The sequence below is a fragment of the Leptopilina boulardi genome, unplaced genomic scaffold, assembly GCF_019393585.1.
Source record: "Leptopilina boulardi isolate dan_hultmark-lab unplaced genomic scaffold, ZJU_Lbou_2.1 LbouV2_2, whole genome shotgun sequence".
Classification (NCBI taxonomy): domain Eukaryota; kingdom Metazoa; phylum Arthropoda; class Insecta; order Hymenoptera; family Figitidae; genus Leptopilina; species Leptopilina boulardi.
In genome coordinates, this window is record NW_026137751.1 from 192,003 (window position 1) to 217,114 (window position 25,112).

The window sequence follows — 25,112 nt, forward strand, 5'->3', positions numbered from 1 at the left end:
TATTTTTAATCTATTGCTTTCTATCCGTACAAATTTTTAACCTAAATAATTTTGTTTTATAATGCTGGACAAAATATAAATATTTATTAAATTTATTTTATTTTTAAAAATATATATTTTGTAATGTAATTATTATCAACTGAACTAATCATAGAAAAATTTTTCTTTTAAAATTGTTATTTTGTTTTATAGGTTGTAATGGACTTTTTTACAAAGATAAATAAAAGAATAATTATAACATTTTTATTCTAAAATTAATAAACAAAGATTCATATTATTTAGAATTTACAGATAAACAATAATAATTAACTGAATGAAATATAAACAAATAAAGCAAAATAAACAAAAGAAAATCTCAAAATTATAAATAAATAACAATAGACAAAATATTAATTTTAGAATAAGATATCGATAATTTAAGCCAAAGTCTCATAGTCCAAGACAATTGAGGAAAAGAAAGGGGGGAAAAAGGAGAAAGCCATTTCAATGTTTTATCAACTCTGCAGCGCTAAACTCAGCAAAAATTGGGCGCTATTCCTTTCTTGGGACAGTTTTCTTAAAAACAGTTAAAATTAAAAAAATGGAACTACATTCCAAGATACAGGATCAAAAATCCGAAAAGTCAAAATTACGGGATCAAACACCCAAAAATTAAAAGATAAATTAAAATTTTGCTGCAACATTGAGAAAAATGAAATGCTTTCAAAAGAAAGGGATATTGAATTTTCTGGCTAGTCAGGGTCACATGACCAAAGGAATAGAGCGTCGGGGTGCGAAGAAAGTATACCATTTTTATTAAATATCAATTATAACGTTTATTAAATTATTCCCAAAGTCTCAAATTAACTATTCAAACAAAAAAAATAAAATTACAAAAGAAAATTAGCTCTAGCATTTCTCAGGTCAAGTTAAAATTAAGAATTAATAAATCAACAAAATGGTCAAAATAAATCAATTTAATAAGAGATTCACATGATATTAATAATCTTTATTCTAATAAGGAGGTCACAATAATGAAAGGGGCACAAAATTAGGTAACAGGGACAAAAAGGGAAGAATCTAGAATCGGTCACAAAAAAAATAAATTAAGGGATAGGTAACGACAACAATAAATTAGGGAGAAAATAAACCGATTTTATATTTTTAATTACACAAAAAAAAAGAAAATGAGAAAATAGTGAACTCTTGAAAACCCGACACGTGTTCAAGCAAAAAGTGAGAAAAAGCAAAAAAATTAATTTAATAAAATTAAATTATTTAATTATTATTACAACAAAAATTAGAAATTAAAATAGAGCATTATTTTAAAGAAATAATGTTCAAACAGTAATTTGCTTGAACACGAGGTCGGTCGACCATTATAAAAAATTTTAATTTTTCACATTTTTATCATAAAGAAAAGGAATATTTATGAATGTTGCGACATTACTCACTCTTTCTATTAAAGAAAATGGGTGCAGTTCCGAATAGCACATACCTCTGATTTCGATAAAACTTGGTATCCCTACGTAATTTGGTGCGCTGATTACGAAAATCATAGTGAAAATTGGCGGAAATTTAATTATCATGGTAAAAACCATAAAAAACACCATAAAATCATGGTTTTTTTCGATTATCTCGTAAAAAACAAAAAACTTCGAAAAAAGTTTTAGACGAAAGTTGTAGATCTCTAAAAAACACACATTTCATGTTTTATGCATTTTTTACCAAAAGTCATTATTTTTCGAGAAAAACGCAAAATAGTAAACACGGCCTTCGGCCGCGTAAGGTACTGCTCGCTTCTCTTTTTAAGAAATCTTGGCGAGAGGGGGTGGATGTGTCCGAAAGTAATTTGCAGAAATTATCATATTCACCATTACTCAGGATCCAACCAATTCCGCAAAATACTTTCGGCCATATCCACCCCCTCTCGCCAAGGTTTTTTTTAAAAAGAAAAGCGAGCAGTACCTTACGCGGCCGAAGGCCGTGTTTACTATTTTGCGTTTACCGCTGCTGTAGACTCCACCCCACAATTTCTGCAAATTACTTTCGGACACATCCACCCCCTCTCGCCAAGATTTCTTAAAAAGAGAAGCGAGCAGTACCTTACGCGGCCGAAGGCCGTGTTTACTATTTTGCGTTTTTCTCGAAAAATAATGACTTTTGGTAAAAAATGCATAAAACATGAAATGTGTGTTTTTTAGAGATCTACAACTTTCGTCTAAAACTTTTTTCGAAGTTTTTTGTTTTTTACGAGATAATCGAAAAAAACCATGATTTTATGGTGTTTTTTATGGTTTTTACCATGATAATTAAATTTCCGCCAATTTTCACTATGATTTTGGTAATCAGCGCACCAAATTACGTAGGGATACTAAGTTTTATTGAAATCGGAGGTATGTGCTATTCGGAACTAAATTACTTCCAAAAGGAGATCCTCGATAAATAATGCACTTTTCACTAACAAAAAAAATAAAGTGACATTCACCAATGATTGCCAAAAAGCAAGAGAGCGAAGAAAGTCCTCGTTGCCGGCACGATGCGTCGTCCGCCTTCCCCACTCACCCCGCCGGTAGCCACCAAGGCAACATGTGTTACTGCGCCACGGCGATCAAGCGCCAGGAGCGTAGTTGCTGGAAAAAGTACTTACCCTAAAGTAAACTACACACAGTTTTCTGCTTCCTTTTGCTATAGATTTCCATCCTTGTCTTCCATGCCGTCAACCTCCGAGAATTTAGTGAGGAACTCAACTCCCTTAATTATGATTTCTCAAAAATCAAAGATATTAATTAAGGTTGAGAAAAATGTATAATTACTCGGGCACTGGCTAAAGGTTGTCTCCACTGGAACGGAGAAATGACAGGAAATACTCTCTCAAATTAAATTTTGAATTAACTACCCCAAATATTGAAAATGTCTATTATTTCAAAATACTGGGTGTTATTTAGGGAGTCGGTAACAATTTGTGAGTTGGATGTAGAAATATGGTAACGATAATAATATATATTGCTTGGGGATTTTTGGTCACGTGATATTCTCCTCCAAACAGGGTAAGCGGAAGTGACGATATGGCGCAAGCGTGTTGGCTTCTGTTGAACCAATGAACAGGAACCGCGAACTCTCCTTCATTTGAACAGCTCGTCGAATATTTTTATTACAAAAAAAAACAAATTTAAAAACAAATATTATAAGTGACTATGACCTGAGAATTCTTGACAATCACTGGCGATTGTTTATTTACAAAATTATATTCGCGATTCAATCATTTATTTATGTATATTTTCAACAAAAATATAAATAATAATTACGAAAAATTGTGCAACGCACAAGGTAATGCATGTTTACAAAACATTCCTTTCGAATTCGGAGTCGAAATTCCGGAAAAGTAAATTATATAATATTTTAATTAAAGAATTATATAAATCTATTATTAATTAAATGCAAGACAAGCTGGAGAAACATACACTAAACGCCATGGACATGAAATTGAATCTCGCAGTATGAAAGAAGGATGCAACTCTAATTGTATTCAAAAATGCAAATCGAAAATTACAGATAATGAAAGATTTGAAGTGTTTAATTCATTTTGGAAAGTACCTTCTCAAGAAGAAAAATGGTATTACATTTTAAGCCACGCACAGTGGGGCAGAATACTGAAAACGTGCCGAAAACCTCAACAAATTTTTTGATTGATATAAAACATGGTAATTATATGTTTTTGGGGGCGCTGATTAGGAATCTGAAGTCCCTTTTTAAAAATTCAAAATGGCGGATCCAATATGGTGGATTAATTTTGAAAAAATTAATGGATCTTAATAAAAATGAGTTTTAGAGGGGTTTTTAGGTCGCTGATTACGAATCTAAAGTCAGTTTTTAAAAATTAAAAATGGCGGATCCAATATGGTGGATTAATTTTTGAGAAAGTTAATAGATTTTTATAAAAATGAGTTTCAGGGGGTTTTTTATGTCGCTGATTACGAATCTAAAGTCAGTTTTTAAAAATTCAAAATGGCGGACACAATATGGCGGATTAATTTTTATAAAGTTAATGGACTTTTATAAAAATAAGATTAAGGGGGGTTTTTAGGTCGCTGATTACGAATCTAAAGTCAGTTTTTAAAAATTAAAAATGGCGGATCCAATATGGTGGATTAATTTTGAGAAAGTTAATAGATTTTTATAAAAATGAGTTTCAGGGGGTTTTTTATGTCGCTGATTACGAATCTAAAGTCAGTTTTTAAAAATTCAAAATGGCGGACACAATATGGCGGATTAATTTTTATAAAGTTAATGGACTTTTATAAAAATAAGATTCAGGGGGGTTTTTAGGTTTTTAGGCGCATTGATTTTAATGTCTTTTAACAATGTGAAAAGTTATGTAACCAATAAATTTGTTGTTATTTTTTAGAGACACCTGATTGGTCTGATTTAATTGCGCATCAAATTTATAATCAGCAAACAGAAAACTTTTTAAGTAATAAAAACAGCAATATTAGTTGAAAAGAATAGAAAATCCGATAAAGGGTTATGTAATTTAATTGCAGTAATTGAATAAAAATACATTTAAAGCAAAAAGGGGCAAATTTTGGGCAAGTTTTCTTTGTAGGGTTAGTTTAAGGGACGTTTACTTATTAATTAAAAAAAAAAAATTAGCCAGTTTTTGCCAGATTCATAACTTTTTCAATTAGTTTTCAAAAAATCTATACTCTTTTTTTAAAACATTTTCATTGATTTCCTAGTTAAATAGTTTTTCTATTTATTAATATTATTAATTATAAAATATACAAATGTATTCCATCAGTTTTCATGAGATAAATCCAATTTAGAGAATGAAAAAATAGTAAAATTTAAACTTTTTATACTGTTTTTACGTGCACGATGTAATTTTTATTATAATTTACTGATTTTTACAAATACGGAAGCTAGATTTCAACAAACCGTAGAAGGATAAGATTTTCTTGCAAATCACTATAAATTGTTTTTTCTAACTCAGAGAAGGTCAGAGAATAATGCTATGAACGTCAAATCCTTTTTTTAAAAAAATTTAATTTTAGGGTTTTTGGCACGTTTTCAGGATTCTGCCCCACTGTGCCACGTCGAACAAAGTGAAACAACAAACAAGACGACTAAAGAGTGGACGAGCCGAAGAACTTTCAGTCGAGAATACTTTTTATCTGTAAATGAAAAAAAATCAAAGTTTGCAAATCCACTTTTTTAGACACGTTGGGAATCAGTTCTGCTTGGGTTATTACGGCATTTAAAAAACGCAATGACACTGGAACCGTCAATCCTGATATACGAGGAAAATTTTCGATAAATAAATATAAGGTACCAGAAGGCATAAAAAATGGAATTAGGGATCACATTAATTTATTTCCTAAAGTTCCAGCTCATTATACGAGGAAAGATTCGAATAGAGAATATTTGGAAGAAGGCCTTTCAATTAGAAAAATGCACTCATTGTATTTAGAATGGGCAAAAGAAAAATACCACAAAATTGCTACAGAGCGACAATATCGTGATGTCTTTAATCGCGAGTTCAATTTAAGTTTTCACTAGTCTAAAAAGGACAGATGTGATCAATGTGTAATTTGGGAAAATAGTGACGAAAATCAAAAAGAAGCCACTCGAGAAGAGTATGAAACGCACATAAGAAATAAAGATACTGCTAGGTACTTAAAAGACACAGCAAAAGAAACGCCCTTAAAGGTAAAACTCTCTGTGTTGCCTGTTACGATTTACAAAAGGTTTTAGTCACTCCACATGGCGAAATTTCCGGGTTTTATTATAAACGCAAGTTTTCGGTACATAATTTTACAATTTATGACTATGCTAACCATGAAGGATTCTGTTTTATATGTGGTCAAAATATTGCTAAAAAAGGGATCCAACGAAATAGGTAGCTGTGTATTAAAATTTATAGAAAATAGAAGTCAAAAAGGGGTTCAAGAAATTCAGCTATATTCTGACAATTGTGGAGGCCAAAATAAAAACAGGTTTATTTATGCGATGTATCTGTATGCTGCAGTCAAATTTCGTGTTAAAATCACGCACAGATTTTTAGAGAAAGGGCACACACAAAATGAAGGGAACAGTATGCACGCCTTAATTGAAAGACGGAGTAAAAACAAAACTATTTTTGTTCCGCAGAAGTGGATCAATTTAATAGCAAACGCTAAAAGTACGTCGAAGCCTTACATTATAAATGAAGTTAAAACGGAAGATATTGTATACTTTAAACCTCTAGTAAATGCTCAAAATTGGGAAAAAGACATCAACGGGGAAAAAATATCTTGGACTCAAGTACGTGAAATTAGTGTCACTCATGAAGATCCGTTTATCGTCAAATTAAAATACAATTTCATGGATGATCCGCTAATTTTGGATGTCAACAAAAAAAGAGATCGACCTATAAATTTTAAAACTTACAAATTTCCTAAAGCTTACAATAGTGGCATCCCGGTCGAAAAGAAAAAACTTCAAGATCTTTTAACATTGTGCAAGAATGGAACGATTCCTTCCAAATATCACGAATTTTATAAATCCTTGACTTCGAATAAAACTTCTGATCTAGTAAATTACTCCGAAACGGAGGAAGAGGATGACGAAGAAGATTAAACAATGCGTGATATATTTAATTTAATAATTACTGAATTGTGTTAAAGTTATTTAAAGAATTAAAAATTATGTAATAATAAAAAATTATATAATAAGTATAATAAATTATATTTGTTATAATTCAATATTAATTTTTAATTTTTTTAATTATAAATAATTATAATTATTATTTTATAAATTATTATTGTTATGTTCTTTGATTATTATTATTATGTTTCTTAATAAATTCTAATTTGACATTAAAACATTTTTTTAATTATCCATAATTTTTTCTTATATATTTAATTATATTTAAGTTTGTGTTATATTTATTTATTATGCTTATTTAATATGTCTTACGGTTTTGAAACATTAGGAAATTTTATTTTTCACATAACCAAAAAATTATCCAGAAATTAAACTTTTTCCCATATTTATTGATGTGTAGATGTTTTTTTTATATATTTCACTTAAATAACAATATAACTTTTCATTTTTTGTAAAATTATTCATTAATTTGAATTTCTCGATTTGATTTGTGAATTCGAAATTTCAAATTACTCTACTGAAAAATTGCATTTTGACAGTTAGAACATTTTGTCACCGTTAGCGAAAACTTAGACTGTTGTGAATTTGCATCTAGACGATAGACTGTTTTGTGTCGGTTACAAAACGATAGTTTATATTTTGTAGTACCCGTCGAAATGATATGCATATGTATAAATTTCAAGAATTATTAAAAAATGATTCAAATTCTTTTTTCATTATGCAAAGTACTTTGTATTTACAAATGCTTGATTTAATTGTTCCAATTGGTGAAAGAGATAAACATATTCAAATAGTTTTTAGCGGTAATAACAATTCTGGTCATTGGATTTGTGTTTATTACGGTGGAGTAGGACTTTACATTTTTGATAGCCTTAATGCAGGGTGTTTGAATATACATCAAATAGTATATTTAATTAGATTTTTCCCTTTTAAACCAACAGAATTTTTTGTAGGTGTTGATCAACAGCCGATTGGTACAGTTAAGTGTGAAGTATATGAAATATAATCCGTTTTCTACGCTGAAGGGAGGAAAACGGGTATTTTAGATTTTGCCGAGGCTTGACCTTTCGGAGATTACCTACCGCATCTTTAAGGTGTATTTGCCCAAAGTTTATCTTTTGGTTCCCTTTTGGGAACTAGTGGGGGGCTTGACTCCCACTTTGCGGAAGTCTATGTGCCGGCTAGAGCGAAGGGTCGCGTTAACTAGGGGTCGTACATACTCCGAAAGAGCCGGCAAGGCCTCGCTCAGGTCAAGCCTCGGCAAGATGATAACAAAAATGATTCAACGGAATCAAAATTTTAAATTATAAGGAATATGTCGACGAAATAAACGATTCCTAATATTACATATCGTAAAAAATTACATAACGATTTAACAAAACATATTTTTAATGTTTAGAAATTAAATTTAAATTTTGTTAATGAAAACAACACATATTAGTTTTTCAATTTTAAAGAAAGAGAACATACGAACGTAAACTGATACAATTTCAAACAGGTTCAAAACTTTCAATTACTGAATTTTTTGAAGGAACTTTAGATTTTTTGACTGACTTACAATAATGTTTAAAGATGTTCTCTGCTCCTTTCCAGTTTCCTCTTTTTAGCACTGTATCCAGTGGGACCTCGTTCTCGTAGCTGTATGAAGCGACAGCTGATCTGACTGAGCCTGGACTCGCGTTGATTCCCAAGTCTGAGAATATAGTTTTTACCCAACCAGCGATTACAGTCCTTGAAGCTGTTTTTTAACTTGGTATAGGAACCCCAAGTATGTGGTGAATTGTTGGACTGTAGGCTTGTTGGGTATCACGTTGTTATTGTTACACTAATGCATCCATTGTTTCCAGGCCGATGAATACGTTCTCCACGTAGACTCTCTCCATGCTGCGCACAACAATTCGATGTCCTTCTCGTCTAATCCTGTCAGTAATTCACTCCACCCCGTACCTTCCAAACCTCCAAACACAAGTCCTTGGCTCCTTGTGGTGGGTCTCCTGTTGCCATGTCGATTAAAAATTTCTCCAGATTCCTCAACTGAAATGGGGCTGACAGACTCCTGTTCTTCAGGTCTGCTCTCCAGAATGTTTTCTCCCACCGAGGTGCTACAATCAGGAAAGTTCCCTTTGCCGTTTTCAGATGTTGAAGGACTCTCGGTGTCAAGGATGGGGGAGGAAACACCCAGGCTAGCTGTACTTCCCATGATCTGCTGAACGCATCTGCAAAGTACGCCTCTGGGTGGTTGACATCTATCGAAAAATATCTTGGTACTACCTTGGATTGGTTGGTGGCAAACAGGTCTATTTGCGGAGTTCCCCATTTTTGAAAGATTATCTTCGTTAAAGGATGCTGAAGGTGCCAGTCTGTCAAAGGCAATCCTCTCGATAATCTATCCGCTACTCAATTGTATTGTCCTGGCAGGTAAAATAAGACTAGTCGAATTTGGTTTTGATGTGCTATAGCAATAATATTTTCTTGACTAGATTGTGTAGGATTTGCGATTTCGTTCCGACTTGTTGGCGTATGTATGCTACCACTGTTTTGTTGTCGGATTGCACTATGATCGTTTTTCCTTGCATCTGATTCATGCAGTTCGTCAGTGTTAGCCATATCACGTACATTTCCTTGTGATTTACATGCCATTGTGACTGGACCGGGGACCAAGTTCCCGCCTGCATGTGGTTGCCCATTTGAAAACCCCATCCGTGTCCCGACGCGTCCGTTGCCAAGAATTCTGTTGGTTTTTCTTCGAAGATGGGACTCGTCTGATGCACATTTTTTATTTACCATTGACAATCCTCCAAGGCTAGTGTGGCCAATGGAAATGATTTCCTTGGTTTTTCCTGAGAAAGTATGCGACACGCTCTTTGCAGATGTCGCATAAACAGGCGGCCCAATGGATTTACTATTGCACGTGAAGATAAGCTTGGGAGAAATAGATTTTTATCATGAAATCTTCCTTTTGAAGGAAGCGTGGGACTTTTTGCAGATTTAACAAACTGAATTTTTGTGGCAGAAGGTATTGATTTAGTCGACGTAAATTGAAAATTGGTCGAAACTGCCCGTTTGGTCTAGATACGAGAAACATTGGGGAGATGAATCCTGCCCTCCATTGTGCTTTTTTGAGTATTTTTAATTTTAAGAAATTTTTTACTTCCAGGGTCATTTGTGCAGATTCTTTGGTTTGGAATTTCTTTTTGTTTTCTGCAGAAAAGGGTACTGCTGGGGGCTTCATTACGAATGGGATGTTGTATCCGGTTAGTGTTTTTAAAATATAATCCGGTGCTTCTTTTTGACGCCAACGATGAAGAAAGCGACTCAGTTGGTCTCCCTGAAATTCCGAGTCAGGATCTCCTTTGACGTGGATGTTTTCTGTCCCAACTTCCACGTTTCGATTCTTTCCTTGAGTCCTTGTAGCTTGGTTTTCGAAAAGAGTTGCTCGTTGAAGATGATGGGAATTTTGATTTCTGGTTTCGCGAATTTCCGCTTGGATTGGATGAATTGTTAGGTTTAAACTTGAATCCGGAAGGATCTTTTTCTTTGAAGTTTTTGCGAGGAAAGTTCTTTTGTGGGAATACTTTATTGAATCCTCCGCGTTGCTCTAAAAATTTTGATAAGGATTCTGCGTCGAATAAATGAGATTCTAAAGGGGGAATTTCGGCTAATCCAGCGGCGTGATGTTGTTCTTTGGGTATAAGAGCCTTTCTTCGTGATTCGATGATTTCCGCTCTTCTTGCGCAAACGAAGTGAAGAAGATCGTCAGAGATCTTTTCAAAAATATGATAAAGGATCTCAATTAGTATTTAACATGGTATTTAACATGATATTTGACATGGGATTTGACATAGGAAATGACATGGGAAATGAGGAACCTCGTTTTGATATTTTCCTGTCCCAATTTCCCATGGGGATTTATATGGGAAACCATATGGTTTCCCATATGGGGAATGGGGGTTTACATAGGATCCCATTTGGTTTCTCATGTGGGGATTTTCAATAGGGTGGAATCAGAGTCCGATTCTTCTGACCTATCGCTCTCGATTCTTTCCGAATTATTATTATTTTGAATTTAATCGATTTTTTGGCACATTATTTTGAACATGTTTTCCACGCGATATTCAAGCATCTCTACTCTTGATCGTTTCTTTGGTTGTGTCGAGTTCTCCATAGGTGAACCGTGACGTTTCCTGGGGCTTTCTTCGTCCTCATCCTCTTCAGATTCGGGATCACTAATATCTTTGCTGAGTTCACGAGCTGCTTGCTTACGGGGAATGAAAAGGTGTTTAAAAGGCTTGATTGATTCCAAAAATATTTGTGTCTGTGCTACGGAACCTTTAGTTTTATTGACGATTGCGGGTGGACTCATAATTAATGCTCTGCAAAACTCCCACTCAAGCATTTGCATTTTGAAATCTCGATATTGTTTCTCTGGCAGACTTACAATTGTAGGGTTAAATGCCCGCGCAATCTGTACTGTAGGAAAAGCAAATCTTATTACGATGGAATAAAACTTTATATTTTTGAAAGTCTTAATGCAGCGTGTTGAATGTTCTTCCATGTATAATATTTAATTACATTGTTCCCTTTTCAACCAACAGTAGTTTTTGAAGCTCTTGATCAACAACCGATTGGTACAGTTAAGTGTGAAGTACATGAAATAGCATTTCCAACATCTGTATTGGTTAACAGTGTAAATTAAAAGATTAATTTATGAAACTGATAATAATATAATGAGCAAGCATTTGATAATATTTTTTGAAAACAATTAATTAAATCATTTTCCGGCAGTTGGAATGTCTAATATTAGGATTTCGATTTGTAGAGAATAATTGGAATTGTCTTTCCATAAATCGAGCTAAAGAACTTCAAAATGATGTACTAAACCTTTCATATTTATTAAAGACTTTCCCCAGTAAAAATTACAACAGAGTTCTGTCTACTAAAACTGAGATTCCATGACATATCCTACAATGTTTCCTTATGGTGATCCTAGATGGACTGTTAACCTTAAGCATACTCAAGGTACTTGTAATTTTATTCATTTACAATTTTATATGTATCGTCTTTCATAGAGAAGAAAAAAGCGTGGATTGCCACATGTGCGTTTAACTATTATATGTTTACGTACACAAATTTGCGATTCAGAATCTTTATATAAAATGATATGTGCTGAAATCACAGACGAAATAAAGAATCCAGAACTTTTTAACATTGTAAAGCGATTTTAAGTTCATGGGCTTTGTGGTAAACAAAATAGGAATTCACCCTGCATGGAACCTGAGATGGGTCAATTAAATGTATTGCTGACAATTCGATGATCGTAGCATATAATCTTTATTTGAGTACAAAATTTAAAGGTCATATTGACTGTGCAATAATAGGTATTATATTATTATAACACCATAATGTTGAAATAGTAATACAGTAACGATTATAAAAATAATATTATTATTTTTGTGAGATTAAAATTCCAATAACTGTCCATCAAATAAAAAAAAATTTTTAATTTTTTATAAAAAATTATAGATACCACGCGCGTTTATGCGCGTTTCTTTTAGCTAGTTAGTTAATAATGTATTATTTTCTCTTCTAACTATTAAAACATCTAAAAAATTTATACATCCATTTTTTTCTTTTTCCATAGTGAATTTTAAATTTTCATTAAAAATAATATAATAAATAAATTAACCTGTTTTTGCTGCATACTTAAGTATACTAAATAATTCCTAAAATTAAATCTAATTTAACAATTTTTTTAAAAAGTAATAAAAAATTATTTAATTAAATTATAATTATAAATTTTCAAATTAAATAATAATTAATTAATTTTTTCTACTGCTCATGTTTCTGTAAATACAGTGTTCAGATTTAACTAGAATATTAATAGAAAATAAAAATAATTATTTAAGGGGACTTTCTGGTTTAGAATTGACAAAAAAGGAAGGTTTTAAAACTTTTATTGTAAGAACAGTATTAAAGAAATTGTAAAAACTATTTTTGGACATTGTAGCACATTGCGTAGAGAAAATTTAAAAAATATGTTTGAATGTATTTAGTTCAATTTCATAGCTGTAGGTGGCGTCTTCCAAAAGATACCTTTTTTTTGGTACGTTAGTTTCCGGGCAACCTGTAATACATAAATTCAAGTTCCAAACGGGAATCTCTTCATAAGGATTTATTCTGGGGCCTAAACCTCAAAAACGATTTTTTTTAAAGGTTTTTTTTCTTTTTTATGTACATTTTTCTCAAAAACTCGCAAAAACGCCGTGTTTTTGGGTCAATTTACCTCCATATAAAAACACAGGGGGTAGAAATATGAGTTTTTAGAGATTTAGGCCCCAGTTTTTTAAATAAAGAATCGAAAAAATTTTGGAATTCAAAATCGGTTCGGTAGATTTCGAGAAAAGCTCTGTACCAGATTGAAAAATGAGTTTTCGAGAAAAACGCGTTCAAAGTTTTCATAACATAGTTAATTGAGTCATGAATATCAAACAACTTTTTATTACAACATAACTTCGTATCCCGCTGTTTTTAGGGTCGCTGATTACGAATTTGATGTCCGTTTTGGAAAATTCAAAATGGCGGATCCAATATGGCGGACGAAAAAATAAAAATTCAACCGGATTTGCTTAAAACTTGCTACTCGGGGGTTTTTGGGGTCGCTGATTACGAATTTGATGTCCGTTTTTGAAAATTCAAAATGGCGGATCCAATATGGCGGACGAAAAAATAAAAAATCAACCGAATTTGCTTAAAACTTGTTACTCGGGGGTTTTTGGGGTCGCTGATTACGAATTTGATGTCAGTTTTTGAAAATACAAAATGGCGGACATAATATGGCGGACAAAAATAAAAATTGAACCGAATTTGCTTAAAACTTGTTACTCGGGGGTTTTTGGGGTCGCTGATTATGAATTTGATGTCAGTTTTTGAAAATTCAAAATGGCGGATCCAATATGGCGGACCACAAAATAAAAAATTAACTTTTTTAATTAATTAAAACGTTCCTAGAACGTTAATGTTTTGTGCCTGTATTCATAACTAACAATCTCAAAAGGCCACAAGTAACCATTTTCAACTAAATTTAATTAATTTTTGAATCTTTGTCCGCCATATTAGATCCGCCATTTTGTATTTTCAAAAACTGACATCAAATTCGTAATCAGCTACCCCAAAAACCCCCGAGTAACAAGTTTTAAGCAAATCCGCTTGAATTTTTATTTTTTCGTCCGCCATATTGGATCCGCCATTTTGTATTTTCAAAAACTGACATCAAATTCGTAATCAGCGACCCCAAAAACCCCCGAGTAACAAGTTTTAAGCAAATCCGGTTGAATTTTTATTTTTTCGTCCGCCATATTGGATCCGCCATTTTGTATTTTCAAAAACTGACATCAAATTCGTAATCAGCGACCCCAAAAACCCTCGAGTAACATGTTTCAAGCTAATATCAATAAAAGAGGAACACCAAATATGTAAATAAGATAACTGTAGATTGTTGTTGAAATACATACCGTCATAAATATTGTTATAACTTTTGTTTTTGTACATATTTTTTAAAAAACGTTTTGGGACAGTAATTCTATGATACTATGGAACATTTTTAAGCAAAAAAAAATCGATTTTTTTGAAATTCTAAACCAGAAAGTCCCCTTAAATAAAGAATTTATCTTATTACTAAATCTCAATCGCACTTTCTGACGTTTTTAAATATATTTTTCTATAAAAGTATTTTTTTTAAATTAATTAAAGTAAGAAAAGCATAATATAATAATAAAATTAATTCTGTCAAAAAATAAATAAAATGTAATATCAATTTTTAAGGAAACAGAATTGTGTTTTAAATCATTCTTTTTATTTTAAACTACTTTGATTTGTTAAATATAGCATAATCTATTAATAAATAACAAAATTTATATTAAGTTTTATTTTTCCATTGCGGATTTTATTTTTGAGGCTAAAGAACAAGTGACCCAGGAATTGAGACACATCAAAGAAGTGATGGACTTGTCATTTAGCTTATTTCTGTGTTTTCTCATTGTTAGAGAACTTCTAGAAAATAGGCGTTCTGATGGAACTGATGTGGCTGAAATAGCTAAAAAGTCTCGAGCCATGCGGGCAAGATCGGGGTACTGATTTTCGCGTTCTTTCCACCAATTCAAAACATTAGTCGTCGCAACTGCTCGTTCTTCTGCCAAATACTTTTTTATTTCTCGTTCCCAATTATTTTCAAGTGAACTAGATGAAGGTACGCTTTTTTTAAAGAAGGAAAATAGGCTGATATCTTCGTCTTCATCTTCGGATGGATGCCCTAAGTTTTCAGCTTGATTAAAGCTTTCCTTCATATAAACAAACTTATATAAGACAATTTCAATATGCATTATTATTATATTATTTTATTTAAGCAAACACAAATGTAGTAGTATTGGAATTAAAATATATTTATAACGTCACATCAGAAGATGTATAAAAATATGAATTTAAAATAATTAAACTAACACATTCTCAAAGTATATTTAGAAAATAAAAATATTTCTTCAATTGCTTTATTTTATTAATAATTTTTTTGTTTTCTTTTTGTTTAAAAAAGTGTTTTTAATTCTTAAAATTTTAAGAACTACCTTTTCAATTGATGTTGATTTTCCATAATATTCGCTCTTAAATATTTGTTTAAATTTTTTCAACGAAGCAGCTTTCATTTCTTGTCCCCATGATGTCATGTCGAATGTTTCGACCTTATGCCTTGGATCAAGGATCAATACGGCACAATAGATCCAGTTGCTTTTCTTATAGTGTTCTGACAATTTTGCTAATCCTAACTGCAAAGCTAAGAGTACATTTTCTTCAACCGGGTTTCTACGTTTTTCTTGCAATTTTTGTATCGAGGTTTCCATTTTGTCCAAAAGCATATTGAATCCCAAGACTATTCAATTTAGGGTAGGATACTCTTCTCCGCTGAAAGCTTCAGAGTGTATTTTGAAATGCCGCAAGTACTTATGGATTTCTTGTAGAAGGGTCCATTCGTGTTCGGAAATTATTAAATTTTGAAGGCCAGGATTATTTTGACAAAGCAACATAATTGGTAATCGCATACGTATCCCCAAAGAGATCATATCGCAAGTGGAATTCCAGCGAGTTGACACGTCAATATTTGGAGATAACATTTTGACATCACAAACCTCGCAACAAGTTTTGAATTTGTTTCTCCATTGCTCTGAATTCTTTAAAATTTTAAATAAATTCCTCAATTTAGAAAGTGGCGATGTACTGGTAGTAACATTGTCTTCAATGTTTTGTAGCATTTCCCTCGCTTCATCTTCATCATTTTTTTCAGTATCATCTTCAACTTCTTCATATTCGTTTTCCGAACTATCTTCATCGCAAATGTTAACAATGCCTATTTGTTTCTAATAAGGTTATGAGTTTCTCTAAACAAGTATTAAAAAATAATTTTAATTATCTAGAAAAAGTTTTGGCAATTATTCACGAAGTTATTATATGTTCAATCAGTTAACATTAGAATCACGTGACAAACAAATGTGAACACTGCTTTTGACGGTTAGAATTTTTATAAAAATTTATAAGTACTGAAAACAATAAAACAACTTAAATAATAATAAAATAATAATAACACATCTGTTTAAAGTTACCGATGAAGATGATGAAGGATATGTTTGTTTAAATTCGATAGGGTGTTCTTTTTGAAGATGTCGCTTGATACCTGTTGTATTACTACCAGTCTTTTTAATACACTTGACTGCAGGAGGATTTTTTGACAGACAGAGTTTACATTTGCCCCATTTTACATTATTTTTGTCGGTAGAAAATTCGAAGGATTCATTAAAAGGTTTGCCATCATGTTTCCTACGTTTCGGTTAAAATATATCTTCAAGATTCTCGCTAATTAAGGATTAAGAATTATAAATATTTTGTTACGAATTATTTAAATTATGTAAAATTATATTAGGAAAGAGAAATTAGAAATTGATTTATTTCATTGAAATATACAATTTAAAGAAAAAATGCTGTCAAAGTCTTAAAAATTAATTATCTAAATTTAACTATTTATTACTCTTTTTGTATACAAAAAAATATTTTCTTTAAAATTATACAACCATTTTTACAAGTTAAAAAGTTAAAATTAACAACAGACATATTTGTAAAGTAAGCAATATTGAGCGTAAAGTAAAACTTTATATATCATACAATCAAAACTAAAAGATATAAATACAAAAGTAAGTTGTCAATTTCAAAATTAGCTCATATATTTTAATTATTTTTTACAAAGAGATATTTAAGTGCTGAAAATACTTTGTAGAAAACCGTCCATTTTCCTCTTCTTCTTGGCTCATCAGCATTTTACTCTAATTCAAAAATCTTGCGTCAATAAACTATCCTGAGAGAAATAATTATAACAGTTATAATGACATTTAATCTTTAGCGAGCAGGCTGAAACTGTCGATATCAAAAAACACGATAATGACAAATGAAAATACAAATTTCTCGGTTCGAAAATTGATCGTCTTTCGAGTTAAATTCAACGAGCTAAGCGATCATCTCGTATCGACGTGCATCTCTAGTTGCATAAGCTATTGGAGAGGACGATAATCCTCGGCGAAGGCCTTCTTTAAGAATCAGTCCATAATAATCTGCTCCAATAATGATGTCAATTTCGCAAGAAGAGGTGATGTCTGGATCAGCGAGTTGAAGATCACAAAGGTGATTCCATTCTTCTTTATTTATCTTGGCTGATGGAAAACGAGCAGTCAACTTTGGAAGAATGTAAGTTGTCATTCGCAGCTCCGTTGATGAATCAAAGTGAGGACTCAAGCGAAGAGACACAAGGCCTCGAGTCCAACCAGCCTTGACGGCACCAATTTCTATTAACGGAATTGAAGTGTGTTGTGGAGAAAGTTTTAAAGTCTGAGCGAGTCTCTCTGAGATAAACAAGATTTGAGAACCAGGATCGACCGACGCTCGGACCTTGTGTTTTTCTCCGTGATCAGAGGCGGTAATTAATTGAATGGTAGCGAGAATAGTTCGAGATGGTGAGGAACTAAAATTAACAGCAACACAGTTGACTTGAGCACTTGTTTCCGAAGGCGCGGTTTTATTATCATTTGATGTAGGTTTTTCCGATTTTTCTAAATTATCCGCAGGATGTATGCTCGTCTAATGTTTTTTCTCACACTTCATACAGCGATTGGTGGAACGACAATCGTTTGATCGATGTTGTCCGAGGCAGTTGAAGCATAAATTGTGTTTTTTAACAAGTACATACCGATCATTTGAAATTTTCTTTTTATATTCAGGACACTTTGATGCATAATGATCAGCAGAGCAAATCGAGCATTTCGGGGTAGTGGTTGATCCATCAGAAGCCAGGTGAGCTTTTACTGATTGTTGTTGAGATGATCCATGATTTTTCTTGATTTCTCAACTGCTTTGAGAGTCAGTAATCTTGTTAATAAAAATTCAAGGAATTTACGCCATGTCGGAGGTTCCTGAGAGGGTCCAAGATGATGCTCCCACTCCTTAGCAGAATCCGAATCTAATTTTCTAACAATTGAAAAAACCAGCATATCATCCTAATATTCTACTGGACGACCGATAGTTTCGAGAGAGCGATAGATTTGTGTCACAGTAGCGTAAATGCTTTTAAGTTCCGCGAATGATTCCTTGGTTATGTGTTTGATTGAATATAATGATTGTAGAGCGGAATTAACTAATAATCGCTTGTTTTCAAAAAAAGTGACAAGAGAATCCTAAGCCTTCTGAAAATTATCACTAACCAATGAAGTATTTTTTAGAAGATGAGAGACGGTACCAGTGAGACTTTGTTTCAAGAATTGCAATTTCATAATCGGGGAGAGTGGGAAGTGTCAAGGATGCTGATCGTGGAACGTGGTTAAAAGAATTTGGAAACATTGAAGCTTGTGAGTTTGAATTGACAGAAGGAGAGCGGTATTCATTCCAAAGACGATAAAGCTTTGAGTTTATTGTTTCTAATGCTTCTAGATATCCTTCTTGAATAATTTGATTGTATGTATCAATTGTAACATACATACAATTTAATAATTGTATTTAAAATAAGAAAGTTGCAAAATGTGATCTCTATCCCGAGTATTTAACTGTCTTACGGCAATTTGATGCGAGGACATATTAGACACACCGACACTTGTCAATTTTGACACTGAACTTAAGATAAAATCGATATGCGATGTTTGATTATCGATGCGACTCTTGATATGATCAACTCTCATTTTTAATGCTGAACACTGAATTCGATGAACAAATTAAACACTGAATTTGATAAATAAATTAACCACTGATCACTAATCCGGCTCGAAGGACCAAAAATGTTCGTACAGTTGCCTGTAATTTCCACAATTTTTGTAAGAGGGGAAAGAATAAGGTAAATCGTGCAACAATTGTTAATGAAAAGAAACACAGAACAATTCACATTAAATTAAGTTTATTACATAACTCTAAAATAGAATGATATACACGGTGAAATAATTAATTTCGAAAATAGTAAGTAACATTGAAAATGAGATCCTTGGTAAAAAAAAGAGTTCTCTTGAATATTCGTAACTCAAAAACAAAGCCAGAACTGATATAACACCCTCTAAATTTTTTTAAATCGAAAAAACTACCCTTAATTGAACAAATTCAAACTTAGAAGATATAAAAATCAAATAACACTTTTTTTAATAAACAGAACCATACACCTACGCTGCCGTGCAAAACTGAAAGACAGTAAAGACAGTTTTTCATATTTGAATTAGGTTTTGTTGACTATTACATTTTCACTTCTATAAAAATAAAGAGATTAAAATTTTGATCAAATTTTGTCTTGTTAAGATAGTAATAATTATTGTTATCTAATATGAATCAAATTTTTCATAATTTCTATTTCTATATTCTAGGAGAAGGAAAAAACTAATGGTTAAAATAACCTATTTAAAAATTAAGTTACGGGCTTTCAGTTTTGCACTGAATTTTTTTTAAATTGAAAAAAGCACTCTTAAGGGGGGTTTCTCATGAAAAAATCAATTTTTTTGCATAAATTTACTTCTTAATATGTCAAAAATGCCCTCCTAAAATTTTAAGTAGATCTGAGTGATAGTTTTCGAGATAGATCAGTTATAGTGGATGGCGCAACCACTGTAACGTATAGCGCTATCGTGGCTTTAAACGTGTTTTTCTGAAAATCATGTTTTATACGGTAAACACGCTTCAGAAAAAATGAAGAAAGATATTGCCTTAAATCTTTTTGCATATTTTTTGGCACACCTTTCTGCAGTTAATGAACTAGGATGAATCGAATCGGTAACCTCCCCACCTCCACCCCCCGCTAGATTTAAGTAAGAAAAAACGTCGTTTTTCGAAATTTTGATTCAAAAGTTCACCATTTTTTTATATTTTGGTTTTCAGTAAAACAACAAGTTGATACATACAAAGAAACAAGTTACCTGCTTATATCAATTAAAACTTGAAACACTATTGTTGCAAATATTTTTTATTTATTTTATTTAATTATTATTATTATTTTTTTATTTTAAATTTAATTAATTATTTCTAAATTATTATTTTTATAAGTTAGTAAATAATTATAAATTCAAACTAATTTTTTAAAAAAATCTTAATTAAAAATAATAGGTTTGAGTAATAATTTTCTTCGGAAACTTTGAGAATATTAGTATTTTTTTCATTCAACAACTTCTTTTTTCATCTTTTGTTTGTAATTGTTTGTAATTCCGGATCCCACATTACGGATCAAAAATAAAAAAAGAAATTTTGCATTTTAGCTAAAAAATTTTGTCTTTATTAAAATTCTATTAATATACAGTAATATACAGTAATATACAGTACTGCATATTAAGTACACGCAATAACCAATAATAATTATTGAATAATAATCAGTAATATAAATAAATATGTTAAAATTCACTTATTTAAATTATATAATATAATATTATTAAAATAAAAATTGTGTCAAACCATACACAAGATTTAATATTTTGATATAATAAAAAGGGAGGTGATGTGGATCCGACTTGAAAATGTTGCACACAAAAAACGAAAATCAAGAAAATCCAATGTTGAATCGAGATTGTAGGATCTGGAATGTGGAATCTAGAATGTGGTATTTGCAATGTGGAATCCGGAAAATGGAATCCGGAATGTAGAATCTGGAATGTGGAATCTGGAATGTGAAATCTGGAATGTGGAATCAGGAATGTAAAATAAAGAATGCGGAATCTAGAATGTGGGATTTGGAAGGCAGAATCCAGATTGTAGGATCTGGAATGCGGAATCTAGAATCTGAAATATTAGATCCGGAATGTAGGTTCCAGAATGTAAGATACGGAATGTGGGATCCAGAATGTGGAAACCGAAATGTGGAATTAAGAATGTGGAATCGGGAATGTAGAATAATATTCGATATTAAACAAAATTTTTTGACCCTTGACCGCCATTTTAAAGCCCGCCATGTTGAATTTTGAAATCAGTAAATACACTTGATGTAGCTCAGGACTTGCGGAAGCGATATTGAAAGCGTTCATACATATCCTGATACTGTAAAACCACAAAAAAGTCATTTACGACGGACAATGTTAAAAAATTATAATTTCTTTGTTAGAAAGTACCTATATCTTTTTTTTCCTTTAAACTATTTCAATTTTTATTGCAAAATCTAAAAGAGCAGTTCTGAAAAATTATTTTACGCAATGCTGAAATGCTTTCAACACCTAACATCGAATTAAATATTTGTTCTTTAGAAAATAACGGATTTGCGTACTTTGTGCGACAATATCGACTTCTAGAAATTGTTTAAAAATTCTGAAAAAATTAGAAAATTTTTTTTACTATGTAAAAGAAATTAATCTGGTAAGACTTGGAGAAATTAAAAAAAATTATTTTCTGACCACCCTATTAAATACTGCTTTCTTTTTTGTTCTGCCAACCCAATTTATGTACCTGTGCTTATCAAAAAGTTCTTAACAAAATTATTTTGTATTATTCTGATTTAGTACATTTGTCTGAAAATATTTGCGGAAACAGTATAGAACATTCTTCTAAAAATCCACACTAAATTTATTACAAAAATTCTTACAAGTACAAGATGTAAGAATTTCTTCTTTAATATTGTGCAAATGTGTGCTTTTTATCTTCTACAGAATCGGGGAAAAGGACTAGACATGAATGTACAAGAAGCTTGGGCTGAAGGAATTACAGGTCGTAGTGTTGTCGTTACAATTTTAGACGATGGATTGGAAAAAGATCATCCCGATTTAAAAGATAATTACGTAAGTTACAAATTAATTATAAATTTTTTTAATATGACAAATTATTAAATTGGTTTTTATAATTCTTTTATTTTTTTATTGTCTCTTAACCCATTAAAGGGTTTACGGATTTCCAGAGGTACTTGATAAGTGACTATAGTCATAGATTGGACGCAATAAAAAAATTTATGACCTTCATGTTACTATTTATATTAATGCAAAGTTGTTTTCATACATAAAGGGAAAAATGTTGGGTTCTTTGACGTATCCGACATTCCGAATATGCCAAAGTGTTACAAATTAAAATAATAATAAAAAAAAGAACTAAAGACAAGTTGTATTATTGTAGAAATTTGATTTTATTCAGGTTGATTGCGAATTCGACAATACAAAATACGTTTATAATTATACCTGTGTTAACACACCATGATAAACTCATCATGTACAAGATCCCAAACAAAACTTAACGCATAAGCGGGTCCACCGGTTTTAAAATGTCTCCAATGGGGACATAGCCGATCACACTCCGGGATTCGTTCCAGCAGAGGTGGATGATTTAAGATCCATTTTTTAGATGTTATCCTGCGATAGATAGCATTGAAATCAATTGAATTTTACGCTGTTCTGCGATTGACTCAGTATCAGCTCCGGTGTAGATATCGTCAACATAGGTATTCTCGCGAAGGATGCAAGCAGCGTCAGGAAATCTAGCTTGTTTATCGGAAGCAAGTTGTTGCATCATTTGGAGAGCCAAGTAAGGAGAGCTAGACATTCCACAGATTAGTATTAGCAGCTGGAAGTGAGTGACTTCTTTTTCCTCCGATCGCTTCCAAACGATTCGTTAAAGATCAACGTCACGCTCATCGACTCAAATCATGCGATACATCATCTTGATGTTAGTGCCAAACACCACACCTAAGAAACGCCACCGCATTATCACGGTAGACAGATTAACCTGAAGTCCAGTTTCAGTTGCCCATCAGCATCATCACATCCCCGATAAATGCCCTCAAGGAGAAGTGAGCCGTATACACCGGCGCCTAAAAGGATTTCAATGCCTTGAGGCATGGTAAAATCAGGGTCAGCGAGTTTGATTCCTTTTAGGTGGGGTCAATATGTTCTCATAAGCTTCTTCTGGAGTGTAATTATTCTTAGTGAACAGAGAACGAGGGCATGAATTTCGAGAGATGCAGGAGTTTGTTTTGAATGAAGATGGAGAGTAACACTCCTGTGCAAAGTGTCGACCTGAGAACCACTAATTGTGCTAATTGAGTTATCTGTCCTGCGCTGAATTAAACCTAAGCGCCGAGCTAAGATGCATGACACGAAACTTGCTTCGGATCCTGGGTCGATGAGAACTCGGACGCACACTTGCAAACCATTGCTGATATCTACCAGGGCAAGGGCAGTCGCTAGTAATGTTGATCATGCTGTATGCAATGAGGACTCCTGAGGAATTTGAGAAGTTGAAGTCCCCTTTTCCAACCGGGTTTTCTTTTCGGCAGATCGTGATTGTTCGATATTCGGTCGTTTAGAACGCACTGATCGGTGAAAAAGGGTATGGTGGGATGCTTTGCATTCCTGACACTTGGATTTAGAAGGGCATTCCCTAAAGATATGCCCATTTCGTAGACAATTAAAGCATAAATTAAATTGTGTGATTGACTTGTTCCGTTCTTCAGGATTGTTCTTCTTGAATTCAGGACAATGACTGATATAATGTTGATGCCCGCAAAGGCTAAATGATCCTTGAGAGGTAGACACAGTTAGTAACCGTAAACAGCTACGAAAAGTTGACTTTTTGCCTCGCGAATTCTGCATTGAAATATAGGGTTTTTTTCGCTGTTGGTTTCCGTGGCCTCCAAGGCCCAAACCTTTCTCTGAAGAAAAGACTTGACTTTAATAAAAGTTAAAATTGTGTCTTACCCGCGAAGCTCATGTTCCCACTTACATCGAGTACAGGGGTCCATACCACGAGCAGCAAGTAAACGCGAACCAGTCGTCCCAATGTTCAACTGGACGTCTAAGAGCCTTGAGGGAATCTTTTTTTCGGTTAAGCGTGTCTAATAGCGATTGCAAGTCCGCTGCACTCTCCTATTTTAATCCACTAATGGAGACAAGAGTCGATAAACTTTCTTGAACGAGGATCCATTCATTGTCGTAGCGCTTCAGTAAGAGTAGCCAAACAGTCTGGTAATTGGCGTCTCTGACTGGAAGGCTATCAAGAGCTCCTTTTGCTTTTCCTTTAAATTAACCCTTTAGTTGACACAATTTTTGGACATCACTTAATGCGGCGAGGTAAGTGGTTAAGTGCAGGGAGCGAACAAACAGCAGCTTGTTGAGCTGCATCAAAGCGGCCACGTTCATCATAAAGATTACTAAAAACCGTTAATGCGGCTGATTTAAGGGGTCTACCCACTTTAGACAGGCTAAAAAAAGGCTATTTTCATATATATTTTTTTTAAGTTTATATTACAAATATTGATATGCGAGGTATTGCACATAATAAATACACTCTCGAAGTGCAAAAAAAAATATTTTTGATTTTTTTCAATTAATTTTTTTATTTAAAAATACATGTTGAAAAATATGTTTAAAAAAAATGTGGTGCGCGCTGTTGATGAAATTTTTGACACGGATGGTCTGAAACAAAAAATTCAAACGGTATTAGATTCAGCATGTTGATAGCTATTGCGCATATCATACGATTTTTTTTTATGCAAAATTGACAAAATGGCGGACATTTTACGAAAAAAATGTAAAAAAAACGTTGTTTTTTGACCGTTTTGGGCCTAAAAAAAATATTTAAAATCAAAATTTTTAAAATCCCTTGATATGCGCAAGAGCTATGGTCACAATGAATATGTGGTAAAAATTTGGTAAGGATCGGTGGAGCCGTTTCCAAGATTTCATCAACAGCGCGGAAAAAAAATTTTTTGTGGGATTTTTTTTCAACTACCATCTTCATGCATACAAAAATTTACAAAAACAAATAACAAAAATTTTTTCATGTATTTCGGGAGTGTATTTCTTTAGTCTAATAATTTATATGTCAATATTTATAATATAAACCAATCAGAAAAATTCTTGAAAACAACCTTTATTTTAGAGCGTCGAAAGTGGGTAGACCCCTCAATATGCTCGTAGATAATATCAGTAAAATAATGGACCTCTGCAAGTCGTGTCTTGCCGATGAGA

The 25,112-nt window shown here is 32.5% G+C and overlaps 1 protein-coding gene across 1 annotated transcript in view; it reads left to right on the top strand.

Annotated features, from left to right (window-relative positions):
* LOC127278228 (furin-like protease 1, isoforms 1/1-X/2) overlaps positions 1 to 25,112 on the top strand; it is a 780,368-nt gene that overhangs the window by 152,922 nt on the left and 602,334 nt on the right. The window contains exon 3 of the mRNA XM_051299825.1: positions 21,807 to 21,935. Coding sequence (XP_051155782.1) covers positions 21,807 to 21,935 — 129 coding nt within the window. The remainder of the gene's footprint in view (positions 1 to 21,806; positions 21,936 to 25,112) is intronic.